Source organism: Coloeus monedula (assembly GCF_965178545.1).
Source record: "Coloeus monedula genome assembly, chromosome: 2".
Classification (NCBI taxonomy): Eukaryota; Metazoa; Chordata; class Aves; order Passeriformes; family Corvidae; genus Coloeus; species Coloeus monedula.
In genome coordinates, this window is record NC_138782.1 from 62,408,147 (window position 1) to 62,435,167 (window position 27,021).

Below are 27,021 nucleotides of genomic sequence, written 5' to 3' on the forward strand. Positions count from 1 at the left end.
AAACACAAACTCTTAAGTTGGGTGAAATCCAACAAGAATATATATGCTGAGTGACTAAATGCACTTTGTGCTGCTCCCAACTGTTGTACCACAACAAAGATAGGCTCTTCTCCCATTCATGACAAGTTCTCATGCAGATGAACAGGAATTTCCCAGTGGAGGTGAAGTGTTCTCAAAACCATAATGCTTCTCTGTGTGTCGACCCTTTCACATCACCAGAGTCCTGGTGGGGAAGGTGGCCATGTATTTTCGTGCCTGATCCGTCAGAGCCATCTGATCCTCGATCTTCCCGCAGGATGCTGACTCCCAGGCACTGTTCAGATGCTAATTTAGAAGAGAGAGAGAGATTTAGGTGGAATGCCAAGTGATTTATCCATAGCTCCAGCCAAAGCCAGGCCTGCTCACAATTAACTGTTCCATGAACAGTTCCATCCAGGCAGCGGGATGTTGTCCCGTCCCCAAGAAATTGAGATCTCAATACGACAGGCAAAAAAAAGTCATCCTGACTTCTCAGTTAGTGACCACAGTGGCAGACACACCCGATGATCTGCAGAGGGGCCACCACAAGAGCCAGGATCCAAACCTTCCCGCTTCTCTTTCAGACAGTGTCTTTTCTCTAAGGCCATATCTATAGCCTTGCCTTTAATCCTTTAGGAAGGCCTAAAGGAGAATGCACTTGGCAGGCGGACTTTACAGTCAACAGCACGGACAGGCTACAGCCCACCGTTAGTGTTATGACCATGCACAAATTCCTGCCAAACCTCCATTCTAGAAAAGCAGCTGCTCTGTCCCAAGTTCCCTAAAGGAGCCTGACAGCCTCGACAGGCTGACCACCGCTGCCAAGGATTCCCGCACTCAAAGCTGCTTTCACCTGTGTGCAGCGATCAGCACCCACCCAACAGCTCAGCTCCTCTGGCGAAGGAGGAGGGAGGCTCGACTCTCAGCAGAAACAGCTTTTTAATTATCGTGTAAGCCATTTCACTTCTTGTGGTATTTATGGAGGCTGCAGACACCATTTAGTACAATGTTAAATTGAGATAAACATATCTGCAGAGGGCTGTGCGCGCTGTATTTATTTACTCACTACACATGTGAGACATTTCTCATTGCCTTGAGCTATAAACAGCAATGAAATTTCAAAGCTCCTGGAATTTACCAGGATACACACTTCAATTTTTTTTCTATTGAACTCTTTCACTTACCCAGTGTGCCTGCCTTTCCACACTGAAATATTCTCTAAGACCTGAATAAAACCTCTATTATCATGTAGTTAGCTGTACAAATACTCTGCATTCCAAAATGCACACAATTCTGCTTATCTTTCCGCAAGGGGATCCCAGTACTGCTGAATATTGAGAAGGTGTATGCTCAGGATCCACCAGTAAAGACAAGTCAGGAGAAGCCTTTCTCTGTTCTCCATTGCATTCAAAAAAGGATCATATTTGCAGTACAACAACTACATTGCCCAAAGAGATGTCCAAAGCCTTCCCAACTTCTAGGACACTGGATGAATCATAATTAGTGGACTGCAAACCATCTGCTAAGAGCAGAACTGTCCTGGCATGCCCATGGCTCCTTCTGCCAACTTCTACTTGCTAAGTTCAACTTCTCATTGCAAACTTTGCAAAAGGATCCTTAAATTATTCTCTGGCCTAAATGTTTACAGAATGCTCTTCTGACTGTAAACAGTGTTATCTGAGACATACAGATAGTAAAAGGCTGGGCAACTATGAAATACAGATAATTTCACATAACGTGCCCTAATCAGGGCAGCAGTAACAAACACAGGGACCGAGGTTCCTGCCTTGGAGGGCTTATAGTCCAAAAGGGACAAACGCAGTGAATAACTAAGCAAGTGTGTTAGTCCCCTGCAAACTTCTGCTGGGCTTCCCAACACATGGCTTTCTCTTCTCTGTAGAGAAGTTCCAAATGCTGCCTCTTCTCCTGGATGCCATTTTGCAAGCAAAACTGCTGAGCTTCAGTAGGAGTTCCCTTTCTGAAGGAGAATCAGGTCAGGCCTCAAATCATTTAGTTTCTGCAGTTTTTGTGGGAAAGCTGCATCTGAGAAATGAACAAACATGCCATACACCTCTTTTCTAGAAGAGTTCAACCTGGACTGGCTGTGTACTTTGTGCTGTGGCTCAGCTTAGGACACATGCAAGAAAGCAGGTGTGACACACTTTCTGCGTGCCACAGACACACATGCAACACACCACAGCTTCTTTTATGTTTTGGTTAAATAGCTTCCAGGGTAACTTTTTCAAAGGCACCTACACAAGCTGGGGACCTACAACCCCCTATTGATCCTCAGTGGGACTCAGGCACCTGTGCCTATTTTCCCCCTGCTGTTTTAGAGGTATTTGCATGAGGAACCAAATTAATGCCTGGTACAACGCCATCAGTTTTACTCAGAAGTCGGATTTGTTCTGTACGCCTCAAAAGCAGTTGGTAGTTCCCGAATATCCATCACTTCCAAGGACAGAAATATGTGTCCAACCATTATTTCCCTGTGATCCCCAAAAGCTTCAATGCACTGGTCTGGAAATAAGAGATCATCATCATCATTAAATAATGGAAACATGTAAGGAAAAGTCCATTTGTCACACTATGTCAATTTCTAAAAAATATTAGTAACTTCAGGCAAGGAGTGTCCCTATTTCAAAAATTAGGCTTAATTGTTAGTATCTACACTGAGCTCTTTGTATTAACAGACATGTGCTTAGTAGAAAAAAAAAAAAAATCAGTATCCTGATATCACCAACATCTCAGCAGGCTGCTACATGTCACTCATTCCACGGAAAGCCTGGTCTTCATCCTTAACCTGATGTCAGCGTGGCAGAAGCTGCTCAGGCAGGCAGTAACCCTCTGCCCTCCCACTGGGCTTGGCTGCCCTGGGGAGCACTGGGCAGCAGGCACAGCAGGCACAGGAGGACCAGCTCCACCCCTCACTTGAGCCTGCTTGAAACAGCTTCAGCTTTGTTGTAGGGACAGAAAAGTTTTCACCCATGTATTATTCTTCCAGAGAATCAGACTACTTACACTTTTTTCCCCTATTGTGACAAACTTGTAAGAAGAGACTAACTTTGCATCTCACTGATGGTGGTGAGAGCTTTGCTCCAGTGAAGAAAGCAGAATTTGACCCAAAGTAGTATGTTTTCTGATGCAGCATATTTACTAACACAGTTTTCAATTCTACCCTTGGGGAACTCAGATAACATTTAAGTGGGTATTTTTAATAAACATTTTCTGTCTGAAGCCATGACTCTGGGCAGCCAACACAAAACAAAGCACAATGCCTGCACCTTGCCAGCCCTGCAGAGCAGTGCCAGAGGCACGTGTGGAAGTCATCCTGATGGCCGCAGTTTTCTTTCCCTCCTTGGCAGGGAGTGCTGGGTCCTACAATCCAGGCAGAGCATCTTGCTGGCCCTGGGCACACACAGCCATGGGATCCCTTAGTAAAAAGAGTAAAGAGGATGCCACAACGTCTCCTTCCACACCAACATTGCAGCAAGTACTGACAGAGCTCTGTCACAGGACAGTGGCAGTGCCCCACAGACAGCAGTGCTCAGCAAATGTATCAACAGAAAAGAGAGCCAGGCAGAAGGCTACAGGCACACAGGAGAACAGCACCAGAAAACCCAGCCAGAACACTCCTGTTGCAGAATGCTCATTGCATCCTCCTTACCACATTTACATGTCTAACTCTGCAAATCAATGGCTGGAAACAAAATCTTTGTAATCAGAAGCCAGAAGGCCTGACCCAAACCCCACCAAAATTGATGGACATGTTTTCATCGATCCAGTGGATTTATCCAGCTTAAACTCAGCCATCTAAGAGTGAGGTGTTTGTTTGATGCACCTAAATTCCTAGCCAGTGGGAAGTGAAAGCAATTTCCACAATAAATTTTTTCCATATACAAAATTTTTCATTGCCTCAGAGTAGGAGACTAGTCCTAATTTTGCTGTCAGTTAAGAGAGTTTAAACCTTTTCAGCCAGTACTTCCACTGTATCCACTCTTCCATCCACAGCAGTTTCTCTCTTTAAGTTAAATCAGGGAGTGGGGGTGAGAAGAAAGTATGGTACTAAAAGTTCCCATAGGATAAAATTACAGATCCATGGTACAATTCCAGCTATGTCATTATGTTATTCTCCCTGTCCCTTTTCTTTTTCTCTCTCGCTCTTTTTTTTTTTAAACCTCAGTAATCCTACCAGTACATCCTTCTCCTGGCAGCAAAACTACCTTATTTATCCTTTAATATGCCTTCAACTGCCCTCAGGCAAATGTGAACTGTAAACAAACCGTCAAAGCTGTAACTGGGATATCCAGTTAAAGCACTTTAAATAAAAACTTGGACCATCTAGAGAAAACAGAGCAGAGTAAGGGAAGAAAACACTGTGGAAAGGTGCTTTTCTAACAGAACTAGTCCTTCTGCACTTGTAGCCCGGACTGCCTTTACATGTGCTGTCTCCATAGCTTAAGAAAGCTCCAGTGTTAAGACACCTTTTGTGTTAGGAGCCAATGCCAAAACCAAACACTGCTGCAGTCCTGCAGTGCCGAGCTCCCAAACTGATTAAAGTGTAGTAAAAATCCTTGGGTGAAGAACTGTGTTAGAAGACCATTTTTAAATTTTCACTCTGCTGGCAGGTAGCTTCAGCAACTCCAGCAAAGTCAGTGGTGTTACAAACATTCCCACTAATTTACCCAAGCTCTGATGGTATTTAAAAATAATTTTTAAAAAGCTAGTGTATTTAAAAGATTTACAAGGCTCAGACTATTAGAAGGTCTCTTATCATGTTCCCCTGCTGCAAAAAGCTGGATTTCTTGCCAGTTTTCCCTTAGATTACATGGTATGGATCATCTGCAGAATGCGCCACTAAAAAGAAGGCTTGCAACAGAAATGCAGCATTCCTGAAACAGTGAAACAGTGCACTAAACAAAAAAATTTCCTAGCAGAATACCCTGGACATCACATAGAATAACATGGCTTTCTATTCTATAAGGATGCAGAACAGGCAGAAACCCATCTGCTTATCATGACCAGACAGTAAAGACCAATTAAAAACTAAAGTGACCATAAATGAATTTTCTACCTCATTTGACAAGACAGACCACTGTTTCTACCTGTCTTGGTAGCTTTCCTCTGGGGCACAGGACAGACTTTTCCTAAATGCTGGGGCTTTCCGAGTTGCTCAGAAATACAGCTTGTTAAACGTGAAAGAGTAACATGGTCCAACTATTCAGCTTCTGTTGCAAGCATGATACCAGAGCTAGAAAGAGCTATTTGATGGCACTTCTAAGAGCTTAACCCTGAAGCTCTTGGTCAGACAAAACTCCTGCTCAAGATGTACGAGCTTTCCAAGTAAGATCAATGGATGAGGTATGGAAGTAGGCTAAGCACCTGTAACTCATACTAGGATATTCACCCCCTTTCCAGTTTTGTCCTTAAGTAATCTTTTTTTTTTTTTCCCCCCCCACAGATCAGAATACATTGCTGCAAATGACTAATAGTTAAGCTGTCACTTCTTTTCTTCCTGAGAGACCACCCCAGTTCAGGGCATCTGTTTGCAACCCAAATTCTGCTGACCTGGGAGGAAAACATGCAATGACTGACCTGTAACTTTGAACCTTCTCTGGCTCCCTCAGCTGTGCCAAGCACAGCTCCTTCCCATACACATCAGTCACTGGGGAGGGAAGGGGCAACACAAGAAAGGGAAACCTGTGGGGCTACCTTTGCTGTGCAAATCTCAAACACAGCGTGCTTCCCCCTCTCCCTTGATTAAACAAAGAAGAATATGAGATTTTAGGACGTTCTTTTCCCCAAAAAGCCATGGAGGAAAAACAGAAAGCCTGCCGCTGCAGGAGACCATGCTGCCTTCCTGGCCATTTTGTCTTACAAACAGCTGCAAATGAAACAACATTTCACTTTTTAAACTGAGAAAATGAAGCTTCAGGACAGCTCAAACACTTGAAAAAAGGTTAACCAAGCAACTGTTTTAAAATCCTTTAAACTTACTCTTTGAAGAAAATGGCTACACAAACCGCCGAAAGTCAGGAAATTCGAGCTGAAATGTGTCAGTCTGTGGTTAAAAAATGGAAAGTGACAGGAGCTAGGGGTTGAAGAACATTCTCTTTAGCTTGCAGGGCTTCTACCTTGTGTTGTTTCCTTTGTTACTGGGGGAAGAAGATATCAAAGCAGTGCTATTTTCTTAAAAGGCTCCATTTCATGGTGTCTTTTGATAGCCTGCAGGGTTAGGTGGAAGGTCTGTGATTTAGCCTACTTTTCTATCTGTTAAAATGTCTATGTTAGGACAGTTTGTATTATGTACCGCTACTGCTACAGAACATAATGTGAAATAAAATTTAACTTTTACATAGGAAGGGCCAGAAACAGAGGAGTTTTTATGTAACCTCTTACAAGGCAAAATTCAAGCACATGCTCAGTACAGATCATCTGTTTGTCTTGGCATTGGTGTATGTTATCCCAAAAGCTTAACCTTTGGAAAAGTTTCTAGTAAGGCCCAAATCTCCCTGATATCCAACTAAGTGACAAAAATATAGGGTGCAAAAATACAGGTCTTAACTAACCCCAGGAATACAAAGCAGAAATATTTGGGATCCATGCAGTGGAGAGTAAGTCCACCTCAAGGCAACATGTGGGTTTGGTGAGACATTCCTGTTCCTGCCAGTCAGACAATATTCAATGCACAACCACGAGATTTGTCATGTAGGACAAAAGAACTGGCTGAACCCTCACACCTTACCAGAAAGGTCTTACACATAAGTGCCTTTACATCCAATGTCTTAGAGAGACTTAACAGGGGATTGAATGAGGATAAAGCCCAAACTCTTCATGGGTCTATGAAGGCTTCTTCTCCCTTTGGTCTACGCAACACTGACACCACCACACTCCAGTGGTGTTATTTGGAGCTAGCTGACCTCACATGCCAAATGATGCAACATGCTGCTCCTGCTAAGTGATGGTGAATCATGTCGTGCTATCTGAAATGGTCATCAGCTGCTATTTACTAAATGGCATATGATCAGTCGTGTACCCAAAATGCAGTAAAAAATATCCTTAGAGATCTGTTTGAACATTTGTTACTCTTGCCTTCTTTGGAATTTAACAGCAAAACAATAAGTAATCAAGGATTTTGATCAGTTTATCGCTAGCTAAATATCTTTGTGTAAATACAATGCAAATTATTAAAGCAATGGAAAACGGTGGGCTGGTAAATATTCTGCCTCCCTCTCATCTGAGTTCAAATTGAAAAGAAACTGGAATTTTAAGAACCAAGCATATCAAAAACCCCCCTAAGCTTAGTGCTGTCTTTGTTTATCTCTTCCCTCTCCATGCACAGATCCCAAGGTGAAGAGATTGCTGTAATTCTTTCTTGGACTGAAGTCAATGAGAATTTGCCTAAGTAAGAACAGTTGGATCAGCTCCAAAATATTAACAACAGCAACATCAACATATGCAGACACAATTAAATTTCACCCACATGAGTTCCCTCATGCTTAATGTCTGCATTCATGGGATCAGTGGATTTAGTCCAGTGTTTGTTTGTGTCCATACATGTGTTCATGTATGAGGGTGAGATACCAAATTCTAAACCAGGAAGGGTAGAAAGCATAGAACATGCTAAAATCTAGTCATGTACAAAACACAACCAGTCAACAACAAGCACAAAAGCTAACGTTTTCCATGCACCCTTTAGACATGCTGTGTCCTAGTCATACGAGTCCATTTACACTGGAGTGGAAGAGGGGAAGTGTTGGGGACAGAGCAGAGGCAGTTTCTGGTGTGAAACAGAGCCAAACTACACATCCTTTCTGAGCTGCATGGGGGCGAAACTCCTCCCCTCTGACATGAAGCCAAGCAGCTTTACCATTACTTTTAACCATGACACCAAGTCCTAACCAGAGTGCAACCACTGGCAGACAATACTGCATTGTTATAAAAAGTCTGTACTTCATTACGAAAAAGCTGTCTGTGCCACCATCACAGAAACCCCAAGCCTCATTCTTCATGTAAGATTACATTTCAGCTGAAAAGCTCAATGTTTCATTAGCAGAGAGAACAATTTTATCTTCATACTAGTACACCAAGAAGCTGCATACTAATTATTTTGGGGCTTTTTACAACTACTTTTTCTTACAGTTCAACACACTTGAAACACTGACAGGAGTTGGGAAGTCCTTTTTAACTGAGTTCCTACTTAAGAAAAGGTCCTCTTTATCCAAACAATGAGAATACCTGACTTTTAACATGTTTTTCCTCAGCAAGGACTGAAGAATTGAATCCAGAATGATCCACAAATTGACTCATGTAAACTTCCTGAACAAAATCAGCATGAGTGAGGACAAAAGGTTAAACAAGCCCTTTCATTTACAGCAGCTTGTAAAGAAATTATTTTTAGATAGCAGGAAACATAACAGTGTTACACCAAAGATCAAAAGATCCTATTTTACAGACCTCTCAGATTCTTCTTTTTTATTACAGCCAGAGTGCAGGCAACTACCACTAACAGGACAACACACAGCCTATGCTGCTCAGCTACCTGAAAATCTTGCCCTAAACCTATCGAGGAGCTCAGAGTTTGGCTGGGGTCACAGACAGGTGCTGGGACGCAGCAGAGCTGAGCTCATGGGGACCAGCAGCCTCCTCCAAATCACCCACCAGGGAGCTCCAGCAACACCCTGCAGAGCTGGAGACCCAGGCTCCTTTGCCATGAGATGGATCTGAATTCAGCCCCTACATACTGCCTTAGACCAGGCGCAGTGATCTTCAAACCCTTCCCTTAGCTGTCTACCACAGTGCAGGCAAGAAACACAGTTCATGAGGAAAGAGCAGATAAACAATACTGAGTGTGAGTCTTTAACCCCTACAGGCTCCCATGCCAAAGGGAGTCCTAATCCCTGCTCTCCAAAGCTGTTTTTCATCAAATGATTCTGCAGCACAAAATACAAGCCTACACCATGGCAAACTGTACCAAATGGGGACGTGTAAATTCTACTATCTCCTTTTTTAATGCCTGGCTAGAAGTGCTTAATCAAAACCAGCCTTTATTCATTCCTTCCTACTGTAAATAAGCCCTAATGTAAATTCTGGAAAGAGGGAGGAAAGAAAGGATTAGCCATGTGGACTATCTGTCTGAAAGTCAGGAACTATGGAGTTACAATTTCCTTCCTGACAGTGACTCACCCTGGGGAATGAGACACTTTCCTTTAGTTCTCCCATGTGGAGAAGGGCTACAAAATCACTCACTCATCTACCTCAGAAATACAGAAATTATGTTTTGTTTTCTGAATGACTTGCTGTGGGTTCCACCAAAAGTTTACAAGAGCTGCCAAACTGGCTGCTAGTGACTTTGGTGGGCTTTGGATCAGCCCCTGTCTAACAGCTGTATTTTAAAGTACAGCAAATGTATGTGTTTGTCAACACTTGGCAAAAGCATAGACACAAACCATAAACCCCAGCCTCACATCTGACTTGTGTTATAACAATTACACATTCAGCCTACACTGGGGAAAGGCCATCCTGGTGCTGGGCTGGATGGGTAATACTGGCTACCCCTGTGCCAGCCAGGCAGTGCTAGAGTCTCTCCTCTCACCCCAAGGCCAGTCACAAGTTCTGGCCACCACCACACCACTCAAATCTCCAGAACAGCAGTGCTGCCTACAAGAAGTCTATAGAAAAAAAAAGCCTCTGGTCCAGGTTAATTCTCAGTCCTACCAATTTAACACTGCACCCAGCTGAGTTACAGTACCCCACACGTGGAGCTATGCCCTGTTTAGCTTCCTCGCACTGCTGCAGCCACAAGCAAAGTGAGATCCTCAGCCACATTCATCTGAACATGTCATTCTTCCATACTCAAAACCTAAAATCAATCTGTGAGAAAGCAATATATATATATATGAATGTATTTATGTATTTGATATACAGAGGATACTTTTATCAAAGAATAGTTACCTGCAGAGGACTGGCTAGTGGCCTGTTTCTAGGTACCGCAACTGTTTTGTGAAAACTATCATCATCTTCAGACACAGGCATCTTTAAAATGGAACTGGTAAGAAGATTCTGAACAGGAGAAGAAAACAGAAAATTCAGCAACTCATGAGAACAATTTGAATTCAAATGCATTGTAAGTAAACACAGCTTGAGTGCAGAAGTTGCTACACTGGGCACAGCCACAGATGAGGAGCAGACCTCAGCCTTGTGTCTCTGGGACTTGGCTTTGCAGGAGCACTGCCATATGCAAGGGCTTTCCATCCAGTGAAAATCCCAAGTACAAGAATAACAGTAACACTGAATAGTCCTGAGTCCTGGTAATGCAAAGGGAACTGTGCTCAAGCAAGGTCTCCTTTGCAAAAACCAAGAGACTCTCTCTTTTTCACTGGTTTTTAACTCTATGATCTAGTCATTTCTACACACAGGTGCAGGCATCCTCCTAGTGTAGGCTCTTCAAAATCTGTGGGCCGCAAAATGACTGCAACTTCTGCAACCTTCTATAGGCACCACAGTGATAATGAAGAGTAGCATTTTGCTTTTTATGCTTAGTACAGGAAAATGACGTGGAAATAAGGAATAAAGTCTGCTTGTGGAGAAAATCAGAAAAAAATAGTCTTTCTCTTGCATTTAAGAACTGAACGGGGATGCAAAACAAAGAATTCCTTTGATGGTGTGAAAACTTGTACTTACTGGCACATCTTCCATAGTAGACCCAGGTGGAAAGAGCTGAGTGTTCAGGTTTTCTCCTTCCCAGTGATTTGAGCAAAAAAAATTTCCAGCTTTATCTGTTGGAGACTCCACCTGAAAGCAGAAAAGACATGATTCAACCAGCACATAACTGACCAGGAGATCTCTGTCAGTTGCTTAATAAATTGAACAAATTTATTTCACAGAGGTGCATAATGCATGTTTACAGTACTATCTTTTAAAGCAGCCTTGCTCTTTGCAGAGGAAAAAAGTTCAAGGTTCCCAAAAAATCCCCATCTAATAAAACTTTGAATACTTGCACTCAGTGTTCTGCCAGTATTCAGGAGTTTAATCCCCCAGAAAGGATTGAGAATATATGTATTTTTAGAACTTTAGTGACAAAGTAATATAATGCAATGTCCTCAAATGTTCAGGTTTCTAAGTCACTCCATGGAGCTTGGTCCCCATGGGGTTCTTCTATACTTTTCACCAATATTTGAAAGATTCAATCCAAATTCATGTCTAATTTTTCTTTTCTTTTTAAGTTTCAAACGAAAACTGCATTAGAACGGCCAAGCAAACCCCTGCTGAAAACAGGAGAAAGACTTCTATGGAAATCAATGGGAGATGAATTAGACATGCCTAGTATACTATATGGAACCGACACTAAGATCTTGGGGCTCACATGAAAGAAAAACAGACACAGCTATTTAACAGAAAAGCCATTGGTATAAGTTTCTCAGCAAAGAGTTCTGAATTAAATTGCCTCAGGTAAGTTTGAGATTTACCTCTTGTTTGATTTTCTTCAGCAAAGGGGGTCCACTTTCATGTAGCCCAGCCACTATTGCAGATTCCTCCGACTCCTGCTTGATAACATCCTGCAGATCTTCTACAAGATGAGTTGGAGTTTGAGGCTGAAAGAAAGAAACGTTATATCCAAGTCCCAGAACATCCCTCTGCAGTAATATCAAAGCAACTTTTATCATTGTTTCCTTCTTACCAGCATCTTCAAAGGACCGTATTTGATTTCCTGAGCTGCAAGTGCGTTTTTGAATGGAGTGGGTGTTCTTGGAGAGCTTTCTAATATCGACCTCTTGATTGCTGGAGTCCTGAAACTTTAAAAAGAAGGAGAGGAACTTTAAAGGAAGATGCCTGGAAATACTACCTCTTTACAGAAATATTTGCGTACAGGCAGTATTGTTGTAAGACTTTGGAAAATATTTCCCTGCAATTCTATAATCCGTTTTGCTTTCACAGCAGAACATCCATTTGACTGTGATAAGGTGTAATGACTTGACTTTAAAAATTGGTGAGCCTACATGCATGGTTTTCTGTATTAGTATTATGTATTAATAACCTACCTCCATAGTCATAAAGTGGAAGTTTTACTCCCAACTAAGAAAAATCTGAATGTGTGCGCAAACAACTTCGCAGGAAGAATAGAATCACAGAATGGTTTAGGTTGGAACAGTCCTTAAAGATCATCTAGTTCCAACCAACCTGCCACAGGCAGGCACACCTTCCATAAGACCAGGTTCCCCAGGGCTTCACCCATGGGTAGGCCATTCAAAACTTCTCTGGCCAGCCTGTTTCAGTGCCTCACCACCCTCTCAGTGAAGAATTCTTTCCTTGTGTCTACTGTAAACCTACCCTCTTACAGCCTGACGCACACGCTGAGCCGGCACTTTGGTTGCATGCAAACCTGAAGAAATGGACCCTCACTGAGTTCAACAAGACAACAGACTTACACGTGGTTTTCCTTCTGAGCTTTGAAAGTCTGGTCCCTGTGGAACGGGGCGGTAACTGCCATCTTATGGCCGCATACCGGCGTGGAGGTAAGTGCAGGGTTGTCCAGGTTCAAGTTTTCGTGATTGGATGAGGTGTTTAAGAACTGCAGGTGTGGAAAGAAAAAATTAACAGGAACATCCAGATTACATGGTTGACCTCTTAAGCTGACATTATTTAACAGAAGAAAAATAAATTGTTTTCTTCTGATTGACATGAGTCGCTCTTCTGACCCTATGATGCAAGTAGGGGTATGTGGGGTACCTAACTACATTGTGAAAAAATACTCAATGGTTTGGCTCAGGAAGCTAGCGAGGTAAAGTCTAAAGGAAACGACACTCTGTTCCAATGAGAAACACTTTCCACCACTTTCAGAGCCTGATTTGGATTTCTCCAAATAAACTTCAATTAAGAGCAATGTGCCCAAGAAACTGGGTGAAAATGAGCAAGGGATGTTTCAGAAACAAACCCACAGGAAATGGGGTTAAATTCCACAAAGATTTATATGGGGCATCGAGGGGCTTTTAGGGCAGTAAATAAAGTGTTTATGACAGGAAAATAAATTTCCTATCATCTCTCTCAAAATAAAGTGCTTCATTTTCAGAGCATAAAATGAAAACTGCCACCTGTGACAGGTACATGGAATGCTTTGGAATGGAAACAGCTGATGGAAAAGGAGGCAGCACTATTTGTTTGGAGAAAATTGCTCTTGCATGTGTTCTACCTAGTAACCTAAAATATTGTTTCTATTTCTAGCGTCTACAAATCTGTGAGCATAGTGGTATCCTTTATTCTGACAACAATTCCATGTATTACCTTCTAGATTCAATCTGTCACTTTATAAAAATGTGGCATGTAAGAAAATCTGGCTTTCACTGGATAAATGACATATGATTAAAATACCTAATAGGTAACGGGAAATACAGCGGGAAATCATTACATGAAATCTTTTATTATCCTTCATGAAATAGTGCTTCTTTGATATCGAAGACTAAAGCAAAACAACACAGACAAACAAAAAATCCAAAACACTTTTAAATAGTGCTACAGCTGTGAAACAAAGCAACCATCATCAGAAATATGAAAATGCACGCCAGGCCATTTTAACAGGCCATTTTCCTCCTCATTCCTATTCCACTCCAACTCTCATGGCCTGGGCAGAGGATGGCGACTGTGATTTGAATTTTCTGGTTGTTGTCAGTTTGTCTCACAACCTGAATGCTATTTAAATGCAGTTTGGGGTTTTCTAGGTCAATGAATCATACTGTAAGTGGACAGAGATGGAAAGTATCAAAAATGATCAGAAATGTTAAACTCTAGTAGTTGGAGTTAGCAGCAAGAGTAAAGCAAGGAGTCACACTCCCCTACAAAAAGATCCAAAGAGGCAAAAAACCAAAGCACAAAAAACCAAGCCCCACAGATGAATTTAAAAGACAAGAACCAACAGTTAGCTTGCTGATTAACTAAACTCAGTGGTGAAGGCTAGGAGCAGTGAGAAGATTCAAACATGGAGTGAAATCAACAAGCACAACGGTAATTAGTCATTTGTTCCAAAGGATTAGTTTCTAAATTGTTAATACTGGGGTGACTTTTGAGAATTAGTAACATCTGTGCAGAAGTCTTGATCTACCTGCGAGGGAGAGAAGGGCAGGCTTTTGACAGGGGAGCGCTTAGGAGGAGTTGAGCTGCTGACGTCAGCTAGGACCAAGGTGCTACCGTGGCCACTGGCTAAGGGGCTGCAGTGCCCTCTCCTTTTGCGAAGAAGGACCCACGGAGCTGCACTGCCCTGTGAGGCAGATAAGGTCTTTGGTGAGCCAAGAGAGCCCTGACTCGACATGACTTTGCTCAAATTTGTGGTGGGGTGTCCTTGAGGTCTACAAGCACCGGCCCCTCTTTGCTGAAGCTGCGCGACTGTGCCTGAGGGAGCTCTGCTAGCCGGAGTGTCTGTGTCTTCAAAGAATTCAAAACTGCTGAGATCACCCCATGATGAAGGATCCTGAAACAACGTGGGAGGCACGGAGCTATAAGACAGTGTATAGTGCCACCTCATGAAAATACAGCACTAGGATATGCCTGTAACCAACAACAACAAAGTCTTTCCCAGTTCAGTTCAGCCTGACCCTGGTTCATGGGAGCAGCAACACTGTGAACACAATTTGTGTTTTGAATACATGCCTTGATCTTATCAAACTGTCTGACATCCTAGTAGTGTTGCTGGCAACTGAGTCCCTAATGAATTATGTCTTTACTATTTACTTGCCCAGTGTTTTCTGCTTGGTATGATGATGGTGCCTTTTACTACAAAAAAAATGTGTGCTGTAGACCAAGACTGGCCTCCTCCTAACATGCAATGCTGCTCTGGATGTGCTGAAAAGGACATGATGCCGTATGAAGCAGACACCTCTGCTTCAGAAGGAGATTGTCACCAGAAAACATAATTCAATGTGCTACTTCTTTACATGTAGCATCCCAGAGACTGCAACGGGAACAGGTTCATGTCAATGTCAGTCAGATACATGACATTCAAATGTGTTTTTACAGTCCATCACATGTGCCAGGGCAAGCTCCTTAAACTTTGAGAAGCAGCTATTGAGGCTACAACAAAAAAAATTCTAGAAAATTATGCCAGTACATGAGCAGCCACACATAAACCTATGGCATGTGTCACTTCAAGTATCAATAAATATAATTTCATTACTTAAAATCTTTCACTGTGTCTCTGATTTTATTTTAAGGAGACTTAATGTTGAGAGGTTGCTTCAAGCTCCTACTGTGCAGCTTGCCAAAACTCACACTCCCATTCCAAGACATAGCAGGAAAGGGAGACACCCACAAAAAGCATATGCATCCATGCTGGAGGGCTTCATTTACGAGCAGCTGCATTTTGTTATGTCAGAAGATAAGCTTCAGATCCTGGAGCAACTCAAAGTTACTCGGGGAAAAAACCAACAAGCACATTTAGGACAATCCCAGCTCCTCACCCCTTACTCCTTGACCACGCACAAATCCACTTGAGGCGGCAAGTCTACTTACGGAGTCTATTAACTGGAGTGTTTCTGCAAATTCTAAGAGATTCTTAACATTATCCAGGATGTTGCTCTGGTGAACAATCATGCACCGTGCGGGGGATGCACTTTCCTCAGGTAAGCAACCGTGATCCACTGGTGGAGATGGAGTACAGTGGTGGTGTTCCCCCAAACAGGAAACAGGTGCACTGTCACCACTGGTCCTGGTGTTGTCAGCAATTGTGGTGCTGTGCCAGCCGGGGTAGTTTGATGTGTGGTTCTGTGTCTAAAGGAAGAAGAAGAAAAAAAAAAAGAAAAGGGAGGGGGGAAAGGCAGAAGGAACTTAGCAACGAAATTGCACAAGGTGTCAGATGCCACTGGAGGAAAGATAAAAGTAGTTGCATCATCTAAAAGCTTATGCCTATGAAACAATTGTCAAGATGTTTCCTTTCATCAGTGCAAGATCTTAAGTAACACTGGCATTGTATTTGTTATCCCAAAGTTACCTCATAACTTACTTCCAGAATTATAAGCTATGTCATTACTAACACATAATCAATTCATACTTTGTTACTCCAAGTGCTCAAAAAGTGTCTGCAAAGTCCTTTTCTGTCAGAAGCAAGAAACGGCAGGATTTCCCTACTGAGCGCTCAGCACTGTAGAAGGCTAAATGGTTTTAGAGTTAGAGTTGCTTTTGTCTGCTGATCTCCTTTTCTTCTGCTATCCCTGTCTAATGCTACAGCTTACACCAATGCAATGAAGAGGCTGTCAAATCAACGTGGTTAGGAAAGCAGAAGAACAAATTAACAGAAGTTTCTTTCCAGTGTGATCATGCAACAGAAGAAATTGCAAAACATTAACTAAAGTTAAAAAGTGGCCAAACTAACGTATCATGCATGCAGTTCTTTGACTATTAATTTAAATATTACCCAAAAAAAAAAAAAAAAAAAAAAAACCAAAACAAAAAAAAAATCTGCTGGCTATCACCTATCTTCAAAAATGATTTTGGGATTCTTGGCTTTGGTGATGGTGTTAAGTAGTTACATAAGGGTTTTCACACATTAACATCCAATGGCATATACCACGAAGTATGAGAATTCAGTAATAGCCAGCACTTGCTCCACACATGCAGTTATGAAGAATCTAACATTATTCGGAGGAGTAAAACAAACTCTCAAACATGCACCAAGTCTGAAGCTTACAAAGTGTATAAACACAGCTGAAGGAAAGAACACAACAGAGAAGAAAAATCTAATGCACAGGCACTGTATTTTCATCACATGAACCACGGCACACTCAGAAACACAGATCCTGTTATTGATTAAAGATCTGCAGGATTTTTACTTTTTGTACAATCATCATGTTTCCAATATTACATCACGTTACAGAGCCCAATCCTGCTCCCACTTTGCAAAGTAAGACACCTGCAAATATTTTGGATTTTTTTTCAATAGAAGAATTTACAAAGTGGATACAGATTATATATGTGCTATGTTTCATCCTTTTGAAACGGAAATATAGAGCCTTGATTAGTACTGAAGGCAGAGGGGGAGTAAAAAGTTAAAAAGACAAGCACTGGGGTAAGGCTGCTATCCCTCCATCCAAGCACACAGTGACAATCTTACTGGTAATGCCTGCTGCCCTTTCAGTTCATTCTCAGTCGACATTAGTAGCAACTCTAATTCCTTTATTCGCTTTTCTTTCTCAGGGTCTTCATCATTATAGTGTCTCTGAAATTAAGAGTTAAGGGAAAAGAAAAGATAAAGGTCTGATAGGATGTAGCAACTAAAATGCTCATGGTTTGCTGACCTGTGGTTATAACAGCCAAATTAGATTCAAAGATGAAACAAATGTCAATTGTGTTTTCCACTACCAAAGTCCCTGCTGAATTTCAGTATAGACATTTGAAATGGAGAAAGCGAAAGCCATCACACCAGATGTCAACTACTGCATTTTAAATCCACTTCAGAAGGAGCAATTATTAGCCATGTTAGAACTCCCCCATCTTCCCCATTTTCTCTTTTCACCACACTTAATACATTAAAATGTTTTCTTAATGTATGATGTCGTCTGCATTTTAATTTATCAAATATTTAAGAAATTGACTCTTGAAATGAGGTTCAAGTTATCTACCTGGATAGCTGCAGCAGCTGGCTGAGGTACATTGACAATATTTACATGCAGTGCTACTGGATATGGGATCTGACCAGGAACCTAGGCCAAAAAGCAAAAAGTGATTATTTCCATCTTATTATCTGCTTGCATTGTGAATTTGTGTTAAACATACTTTGGTTTTAGGTACTTAATATTTGTAGTCTGTGGAGATGAAATAGCAAAAAAACTAAAAATGTTTACAAGAAAAGTAATCAGGTTTTTAGGAATATGACAGTGAGCATTAGAGGAAGAAAGAAAATTCACATATGAAATATTTACCCTTCCTGAATGAGAAAAGATGAATAATTATAGACACGTTTGTAAGGATTTTCTAAATTGAAGTGAAAAAGCAAAAGATGCAATTTATTATCACCTAAAACTCCACAATGCAACTGTCTGAAGCAGAAGCCCGTTTCATTATTAATCATTAATAGAAAAGAAATCTGATTAAAAACAATACTTGTTTACTTGGTTCCGACAGGCAACCCACAAACAGAGTATTACTAAAGAGAACGTGGGAGATTTTGACATGGAACACAGAATTAATGAGATTCAACTGATATTCAAGAAATTTAATATTCACAACTCTAAGAAATATGTTAACTGCTCCCAAGGCATTAAACCCACTCTACCCGGTTCCACCACCTGAATGCCACCAGTTTGAAATGTACATATTTTCACCACTGAATGAAGCAAAAGTCAAAGAAATCCTCAAACACATCCAAGCCCACCAAGACGAAGAAAATCCTTCATGCCTCCTGAAACCAGGCATGGCTAAACTGCACCCATCTATTCAACAAGGCGAAACGAGCACCCCCACCACACTCACATTTTCAGGCACTTACATTCTGTGGCTCAGAGATGTGGTAGTAGGGGTAGTCACTGCTCAGCGGGGGCTGGCTGGCCACCGGCAGCTGGGCAGGTGGCGATGGGTTGTGAGCAAAGGCCATCAAGTGGTTGTTCTTCTGAAAGCCAGCAGCTGCTGAGGAGTGACAGGCTTTGGAGGACTCCTGCAGGTAGCCCTCCTGCTCAACCTTTCGGCGCATGGTGGAGTTCCAGTGGTTCTTGATAGCATTATCAGTTCTGCAACAGAAATACAGATGTTCAAGGAGTTTCAAAAATGAGCATTTCCAATTCAGACAGGTCAAGAGGCAGGGAACTGCTGCTGGCATTTCTGTTTAAACCCTGAGCTCTTCTCTGACCTTCCTCCTTCTCCCACCATTACAAATGCTACTCCCAATTTCTCAGGAAAGATGCTCAGTATAAAAGTCACGGGAAAAGGAAAATGGGCTACGGTTGTTTATGTACTTTTTAAAGCAATCTCTCATGGCTTAAATCCTCAAATTGAAAGAAATTGCTAACTTCAGCTTCACCTTATTCCCATGAAGTGAGGTGACAACAAAGGCTAACATCCCTTTGACGCTATCCTATAGGAATGCCAACATCATCTTCCTATATCTTAATAATTCAGAGGAATCTTATTGTGTCTCATTGCTGGAAAGAAAGACTGTGGAGAACAGCCGTGAATAGACTAACTTCCAAGCAACTTTCCAGCTGGTCACCTAGACGACGGCAACATCATGCTGTACACAAAAACTCAGCAAACAAAACTGTAGGGATTTTTCTTAGATGCACAAAAACTGAGACTCAAATCCTCACATACATGACTCAGAAAAAGCAAACTTATCAAGTTTGTGAGATTTTAAGGGTATGCTTAAAAACAGCTCTGCTATTGGAAAAAACATCACCACTGCACGGTATCATTCAAAGCAGTATCTGTGATGTGTGGAAGCTACTAAAGTATTTCCAAGGGGTAATCCCTTTCTTGTTATCTTCTAGAAGGTAAGACCACAGAGAATGACTGCTTAAAAGGCTGTCATGATCTTAGGCCTTATATTTAGATCTTGAAGGGGTTTTACCAAATAGCAGAAAGAAAAGTAGGAAGGGAAACCTCTCCCTTGCTTACATTACTTGCTTGCCCACACTTTGAATCACTTTTAATCACAGCAAATAAGACACTGCAAAAGCTTCCAGTGAGATAAATATTTCCAGGACCAGAGTTGGAGGAAAAAATTTCTCCTGTTTTACACATGGATTTTTAACAGGCCAAAATCATCTGGATGATTCAGGAGCAATTACAAAAGCTGAAGAATCTTAAATAATTCTGAATAAACAAACTGGATTTCATATTGAAGGCATATCCTTGGCTGAGTGTAAATTGTGTTCCACTTGCAGAGTCTGACCCTTCCCTGTTAAATCAATTTAAATTTTGACAGTCACCACAGGCACAAATAAGACTGCACAGACATTTAGGAAACTCTTATGGTCTTGCTCTAGTTACTGGGTTTTTTACCTGTGGCAAACATTAAAAGCCTATAAAAATAGCATACTGTTCCATGTACTGACCAAACAGTGAAATTCCCCACTGAGAAAAACGCACATCGGTGTCACTGGCTTCCGAGGTTTTGGTTCCAAAATTTTTTGATTTATACAGTGCAGCCTGAGGCGTCCAAAACAGACTGCTCAGACCTGCAGCTTTTTCCTTTTTCCCTTTTTCAAGAGCCAAAGGTATATGTCATTACCGTCCAGGCAGCAACTTTGCAATCTCTGCCCATCTGTTTCCCAGCCTCTTGTGTGCCTGGTAAATAATTCTATCTTCCTCTTCTGTCCAGGAGGTTTTCTTCACTTCTGGATTCAAATGGTTGTGCCACCTCTCCCTGCACTGTTTTCCAATCCTTCCCTTCAAATGCTTAGCAATGACAGACCAGCGCTTTGGACCATATTTCTGCACGAGCTCTATTACCTTCAAAGAAGGACATAAAAACTGCCTGTATTTAATGATGCACAATGAATCAATGAAATTTTTTTCTTTGGTGAAGCAGTATTTTCAACAACAGTTCTCAAAACTGCCACAGTAAAGCTAAAAGCAATTAAGGTTCCCCACTTCCCATTCATATTTTTACCCAAAAGGAAAAATCTGGTAATAGTTAAGGCATTGCTAGACTGCAATTCTACATTACAGTGCTGTAAAGCAGCATTAATTTACTTGCATAGCAAACTTAGAAAGCACTACACAAATACGGTCTGCCTCTGGCCATTATAATGTTGAGACCACCAAAGATTCCAGGAGTTTTGCCCCGACACCTGTAATCTGCTAGTAAGGCATTAATCAGACAGAAAGGAAAACTGATTACCCTTTGATCCTCCTCTTTAGTCCACGGACCTTTAATAAGTTCTGGGTTTAGTACCTTCTGCCATCGGTGCTGGCACTGAACATCTGTCCGATTCTAGTGAAATGTGAAATACACAAAGTGGATTATTCTTCAGACAAGATCAAAGTAGAGTGAGAATGCTCCTATTTACGTACACTTGTTTCGATGGATTTCACTGCCACCTAAGACTACTAAACAACATGGAGTCATACAGTAAGTTTGAGAAGAAGGTGCTCAACTATCAATTTGCTCACAGAATAGATAAGGTTTTCATCACTTCTGCATTGAGGACTCCATCACCAAAACTACACAGACTTTATCTTCCCCATCTGCACAATAGCTGGCATGCTTTCACATGCAGTATTTCAGCAACAGCCAAAGTGTTCACAAAGCAATTATCATCAACATCATACTTACAATTCACCAAAGTTATTTTTTTCCGCTGTGCTGAAATATTTTGTTTCATTGTCACATTGACCATCTACTGTGCAAGTCCCCACCATCCCCCATTTTTGCTTGTTTGATTTTTTCCAACCCTTTCTGAGAAGTGAAAGGAAAAATAAATGTAAGGGTTTCCACAGTAATCTAACTAAATTTTTATGCTCTCCATTTGTGGAGGTTTTATATCTCCCCTGAAAATGTAACTATAAAGCAACCACTCCCCTTCCCCTTTATCAAGGAAACCTCTTGACGAAGAGTTGCTACTAGGCCTGGAGACAGAAACCAATATCCACTTACAGGAAGGAAATTAGCAATGACTTTCCAGTCTTCTGTCCCATTCTGCTCCACGAGCTTCTTCAATTTCTCATCCTGGATCATTAAAAACCCCCCCAGATATAATTAATATTGCAGTCTCTTATAATCCAAATGATTTTTTTTTAATTTGTTCTTCTAGCTTCTTATGCATCTACTTCTGCTTTCTCAGTGTAAGGGAGGGTGGTCTGTAGACTTCTCACGCTTTTAATTGCCTAAAGCAGAAGATTTTTCTACTCGTTTGGATTTTGGTAGGTTCTTTACTGTGCTGTAGGAGAAAGACTGACTTCTGTGCAGTTCTTTGACTCACAATATACATTCCCATTTTACTCATCAAAGCACTGTAACTGTTATTATTGGACTGGATTTACAGGAGGGCATGGGTGTTTAGATGCCAAGCATCAGAATAACCTTGGAATTCAGTAACACTCAGGCACTCAGCTACCTGGGGACCTCTAAAAATCACGCCCTAAGGTTTATATGTCTTACAAGTAATCAGAGTTCCAGAGATTTGCTCACGGCCTACCCACCTACAATAAATGCACAATAGAACTAACAGCTCCTTTTTGCTCCTGTTCTCTGTGAGGGCGTTTTGCATACTTGCAAATAGCAAAAAAATTTGGCCCAATCTTTTTAGTGATAAGGCCAGAAATATAGACCCTAAAGACAGAAGAATCCAATCTTAGGTACTGGGAAAGATATAGTGTAAAACAAACCAGAGATGCCCCAGGAGATAAGAAGAGAAGAGTAGCTCTCTCCTTCTTCAGTTAGCATCTCCCAGTATGCTCCCAGTTCATCTGACAGGACAATGGCCATTGGACTTCATGGCCATCCTTTTCTCCCTGGCCACATCACAACCACGTCCACCTTTGTAAGGGCAGAATATGATTTAAAATAAATAAATGAAAGGCTTGCAAGAGGTGACCTGCCACTGTTTTTACATCAATACACACTGTTAGAGAAGAGAAAGTCAAAACATAACTCAAGAACTGTATTCATGTATTTCACAACAAACTCAAACCAGTTAAATGGCCAAAGGATATCCACCTGGCAAAGGAGTTTGATACCACAATTTTCCCAGAAAGTCAGCACAAGGGTATCATGACTAAAACACATTCTGACCTTGAAAAGCAAAATACATCTTGAATGCTCGGTTTTGGTACTGCTGGATTTCTCTCCTCCAGCTTTTAATTTATTTCTGCTTGGAATCATAATGCTGCAATTAAACTGCAAAATTCCAATGGTACAGAAGGACTGCAGCAGTTTCTGCCACAGTTGTTGGCTGCTGTGGGACACTGAACACAGGTTGATTCTCATATAGCACTGTAGTAGTTTCAGACAGAGGCAAGCAGTAACAATGAGGCACTGCTACAGGTGACTCGGAATCTGCTTCTCAGGGATTACACAGAGATTCACACATCACATGCTATAACACAGAGCTTGGAGGAAACCTAAAAATTGTGTTTATATGTTTTACTGAAAAGGTAAGAACTATGCTCAAAGTTAAATAAAACACTGAATGTAGCTAGCGGGTCAAAAAAAGTTGTCCTCAGATATGGGACTGTCACTGAAGTAAATTTGCAGATTAGCAACATGGTGAAGAACACGAAGCAACTAGGAGAAGAATGTGATCCATGCTCTTTCTTATCTTTTAACATGCAGGAGATGAATGAACTTGGGATTTACCTCTTCACGGGTCCACCTGGTTTTTCCTAAGTGACGTTTTCCAGTCTTAGGAAGCAGACCATCATAATCATGATCATACACCTCAACATCATCTTCATCATCATCACTACTATATATACTGCAAAAAGAAACACAATGAGAGAGTGGAACATGAGGACTCGAGCTACTTAATTACAAAACTCAACACCCCCCCTCCCCCCAATCCTTGCAAAGGTTACACAGATAAAAGTTTTTAAACTTGCACAACAAGATTTTGTTCTGCATTCTGTTGTTCTAGTATTCTGAACTGGTTCTGCTGTTTTTGGTATCCACAGATACAAGCAAAAGGCTGGCAACCTTCGTATTACTGTGCATGTTTAGACCTGCTCCTAATGTTGGATCAGTGGTGAATTACACATTTGGCAAACTTTCAACCAATGAAGGTTTCAAATTAAAATACAATGTTTGGGACAATAAAGACAACTAGAGGCTGTGTCCAGTACACGAGTGAATGTTTAATATCTTTAACTCGTGCCATACATTCTGAAAAATATTAGTGATTTTGTATGTTTAATACAGCAGATATATTGTTCCGTAACAAAACAGACTTTGTAGCAAAACAAAAAGCTAAACAATAACCTTGTTTGAGAAAATGTTTATGGCACAAGTTTTTGAAATTAAGTGAAGACAGTAAATGGCAGCATTAACATACAATAAGCTCTGATATAAAATATGCCCTCCATTTATGGGTTTGGACAGATAAGGACTGGGGACAAGTTTGTTTAATATCCTGCAAGTAACAAATGAATGACTGAACCCTTCTATATTCTCCATTTCTCTAACTTTATTATCTCCAATCTATTTCTAAATCCCTCATACTGTTTTTGAAATACTCTGCTCACCTTATTCATGACTAAGGGATTTCCCCAGAGGCTATCTGTGGGTTAAAAGGACTCCATTACTCTTTTCAAAAACAGTACTTGTTCTACCTAACTAACTAAATCTAAAAGAGAGTGTTTTGCAACAAGAGGGGCCTTTCTGGTAGACAGTATTCTGACTTTTAAGGTATGAGCAGCAGTTCTGGTACTTTAGCTAAGAGATGCTAGCCATGAGTGTTAGAAAGGAGTCAATGTCATGCTGCAAGATTAAAAACTGTGATATATCTGATGGTATGTCATGCTGTGGTATGTTAAAGTATGACTAAGACATTAAAATAAAGTTATTTTGTAATAAAATTAACAAGCGTTGCTTATGCTGTTAACCTGTTTTCAGGAGATTAAATTAAGTTGCAGTGAAGCACAGGGACTGTTAGACAAGCTGCAAACACCTCCACAACACAAGCTGCTGAACATACATTCTTTAGAAGTACTGGGCTAATCGCACCTTATATCTTCCACCCTATTTTATGGCCTGTGTCATGGGCCATGAAAAAACATGCTTACATGCTACATGTAAGAAGTTTTCCACAGCCTGCTGTGATGCGCAAGGTCTTCCCGCAGCCTTTGCCGGGTGGCCCCTGACTCACCCACCCAGCCCATCGCGGCCACCCTCAACGTGCCCACCGCGCTGTAGTCCTGTAGCCCCACGGTTCACTCCCTATTCCCTAGACGGCATAACCACTGGGGGTAAGCCCCGATTGAAGCTCCCACTCCGCACGCACCCCTCGTTGGCAGCTGGAGCCTCCCGTGCTTGAGCAAAAGCTCCCACGCTCCAGCTGCCACAAGTGCGGCTGCTTCCCCAGCCGCCGCTCAAAGTGGATTCACTTTTCTCAGTGACACACAGAGACAGCTGCGCCACTGCCCATATGCCAAAGGAAGTTTTGTGGCGCAGTTTCCAAGTATCATTTTGAAAACGAGTTTTCCGTAGACGGCAACCAGCAGGTACGCATCCATTGGCGGCGCTTCCTGCCCGGGGTGCGGGCCGGGCAGCGCAGGGAAACGCCGCTCTGCAGCGGCCAGCGCATCAGCGGCCAACACGTTAAAGGGCTTCAGTGCGGGGCCAGTTCTGTAACCGGGTTATTTAAATGACTGGGGCCTCGCTGGCACCGCAGAGCCGAGCACACTCCACTGTACTACCTGCGTTCTCCAGCAGGAGAAAAGAGCTCTAGGATTCCGGGACGCTCGGTAGTTTCTTGAGTCAACCCGGCCCTCAGCGGTGCTCTAAAACTTTATTTTGCACCTCCGGCCGCAGCCCCGAAGCTTCCCCCCTGGGCGGCACAGCTCGGCACGGCACGGCATGGCGCGGCGCTCCCCCCGGCCGGAACAGAGGGAGTCTCCCGGACGCCCATCAGCGCTGGGCTGTTCGCCGAGGCAACCGGCTTGTGCAAAGATACACGGAGAAAAGAACGAAAAAAAAAAAAAAAAAAAAAGGGAGAGGTAAAAAAAATAAGAGGAGGCGTAGAGGAAATGACTCGCTGCTGTTACCGTGAATGAAGGAATTCGGGCAGCAGCCCCGTGGGGCAGAGCCCGCTCCCGCCGGGGCGGCCCCACCGGCGCCGCTCCGCGCCGCGCCCGTGGATCAGGCGGACACCGCACCGCGCCGCCCCGGCCTCCCAGCCCCGAGCGGCGGACGTGTCCCTGCGGGAGGCGCCCGCGAGGCAGCGGTGGCTGTCCTCTTTCGGGAGAGACGGGCCGGGTGATTCACCCGCAAGCCGTAGCCCAGCTCTGACACTGAAAGTACAGCCCGGCGCTCGCCCAGCGGCTCACCGCCTCCTCCCGCACCGCAAGCCCCTCTTCCTTAGGAAGGACCCACCAAGCCCCCAGTCCCACCGGACGGGGCTGGCGCGCGGGAAGCGACAAACAGGGCTGCGACCTTCTCCCCTTTCGCAGCCAGCCAAAGAGGAGGGGAGGAGGGGAGGATGCCGGGCTGCAAAAAGAAAGAGAAAAAAGCCTCCACGTGTCCGACCCGCCGTCCCCGGCTAATTAGACAACAACCCCGCTCTGTGCCCCCGCCCGGCAGCGGCGGCACGGCCACGGCCACGCGGCGCTGCCGCCCCGTCACGTCCAGTCCGCCGCCGCCGGGTCACCGCCGCCCCCGGCCCCTGGCGCGGGGTGGCAGCGATGGCCCGGGCCGGGGTGCGCGGCAGGCGGGCGGGCACGGGTGACAGCTGTGGCCGAGCGCTCCGTCGGACCCGCAGCCCTCCGCCCGCGCTGCCGCGCTACGGCATGTGCGGAGTGGCGTGTGCCGGGAAAAAGCTAAGCCCCGCAGACGAGAGCCGCGCTTCCAAGGAAAAAAGGGCCGCAGGAATAAAGGAAAAAGTCGAGGGAGCGAACCGAGTCCCCGCACCCGCCGCCCACCTACCGCCTCACCCTGCCGGGAATGAATGAATGAATGGGACGGGATGCGCTACCTGCCGCCGCCGAGCCCGCCAGACATTGTCCCGCCTTGCGGCTGCGGGGCACGCAGCTCCGTCGGACTCCGCGCTGGGTCCTGCGGGCGGCGAGCGCCGGCTCCCCGCAGGCGCGCAGCGCGGGGCCCGAGCACCCCGGCACCGGCGGCTCTGCGGCGCGTCCCGCTGAGCTGCCGCTCCCCCGGTGCCTCCGGAGGAGGGGGACGCCTCGGCATCGGGGGCGGAGTAGACCAGGTGCACGGAGGACGGGGGGGCTGCCCGCCCGTCCGCCGGGCGAGCCGGTGTCCTGCTGCCGCCTTCCCTCTCTCCCGTCCCGCGCCCCTTCTGACAGGCGCGGAGCGCGGCTGGCCGTCCGCCGCCCGCAGACAGCGGGTTACCTGTGCCGGGGTCTCCGGGACAT

The 27,021-nt window shown here is 43.5% G+C and overlaps 1 protein-coding gene across 3 annotated transcripts; it reads right to left on the reverse strand.

Annotated features, from left to right (window-relative positions):
- Positions 1-207: 207 nt before the first annotated feature.
- Positions 208-27,021, reverse strand: MYB (MYB proto-oncogene, transcription factor; the record flags this gene model as incomplete). 3 transcript variants are annotated; one of them, XM_082303008.1, is made up of 15 exons in its annotated part: positions 208-324; positions 9,973-10,080; positions 10,702-10,812; positions 11,487-11,612; positions 11,699-11,813; positions 12,447-12,589; positions 15,517-15,774; positions 17,114-17,218; positions 17,622-17,702; positions 18,488-18,725; positions 20,225-20,445; positions 20,837-20,929; positions 21,593-21,664; positions 23,294-23,411; positions 26,999-27,021. In XM_082303008.1, 15 exons carry the CDS (start codon positions 27,019-27,021, stop codon positions 208-210), a joined length of 1,929 nt encoding a protein of 642 aa, XP_082159134.1. The 3 variants fall into 3 exon arrangements, with proteins under 3 accessions (XP_082159134.1, XP_082159135.1, XP_082159136.1); XM_082303009.1 differs by lacking the exon at positions 17,114-17,218; XM_082303010.1 differs by lacking the exons at positions 17,114-17,218; positions 17,622-17,702.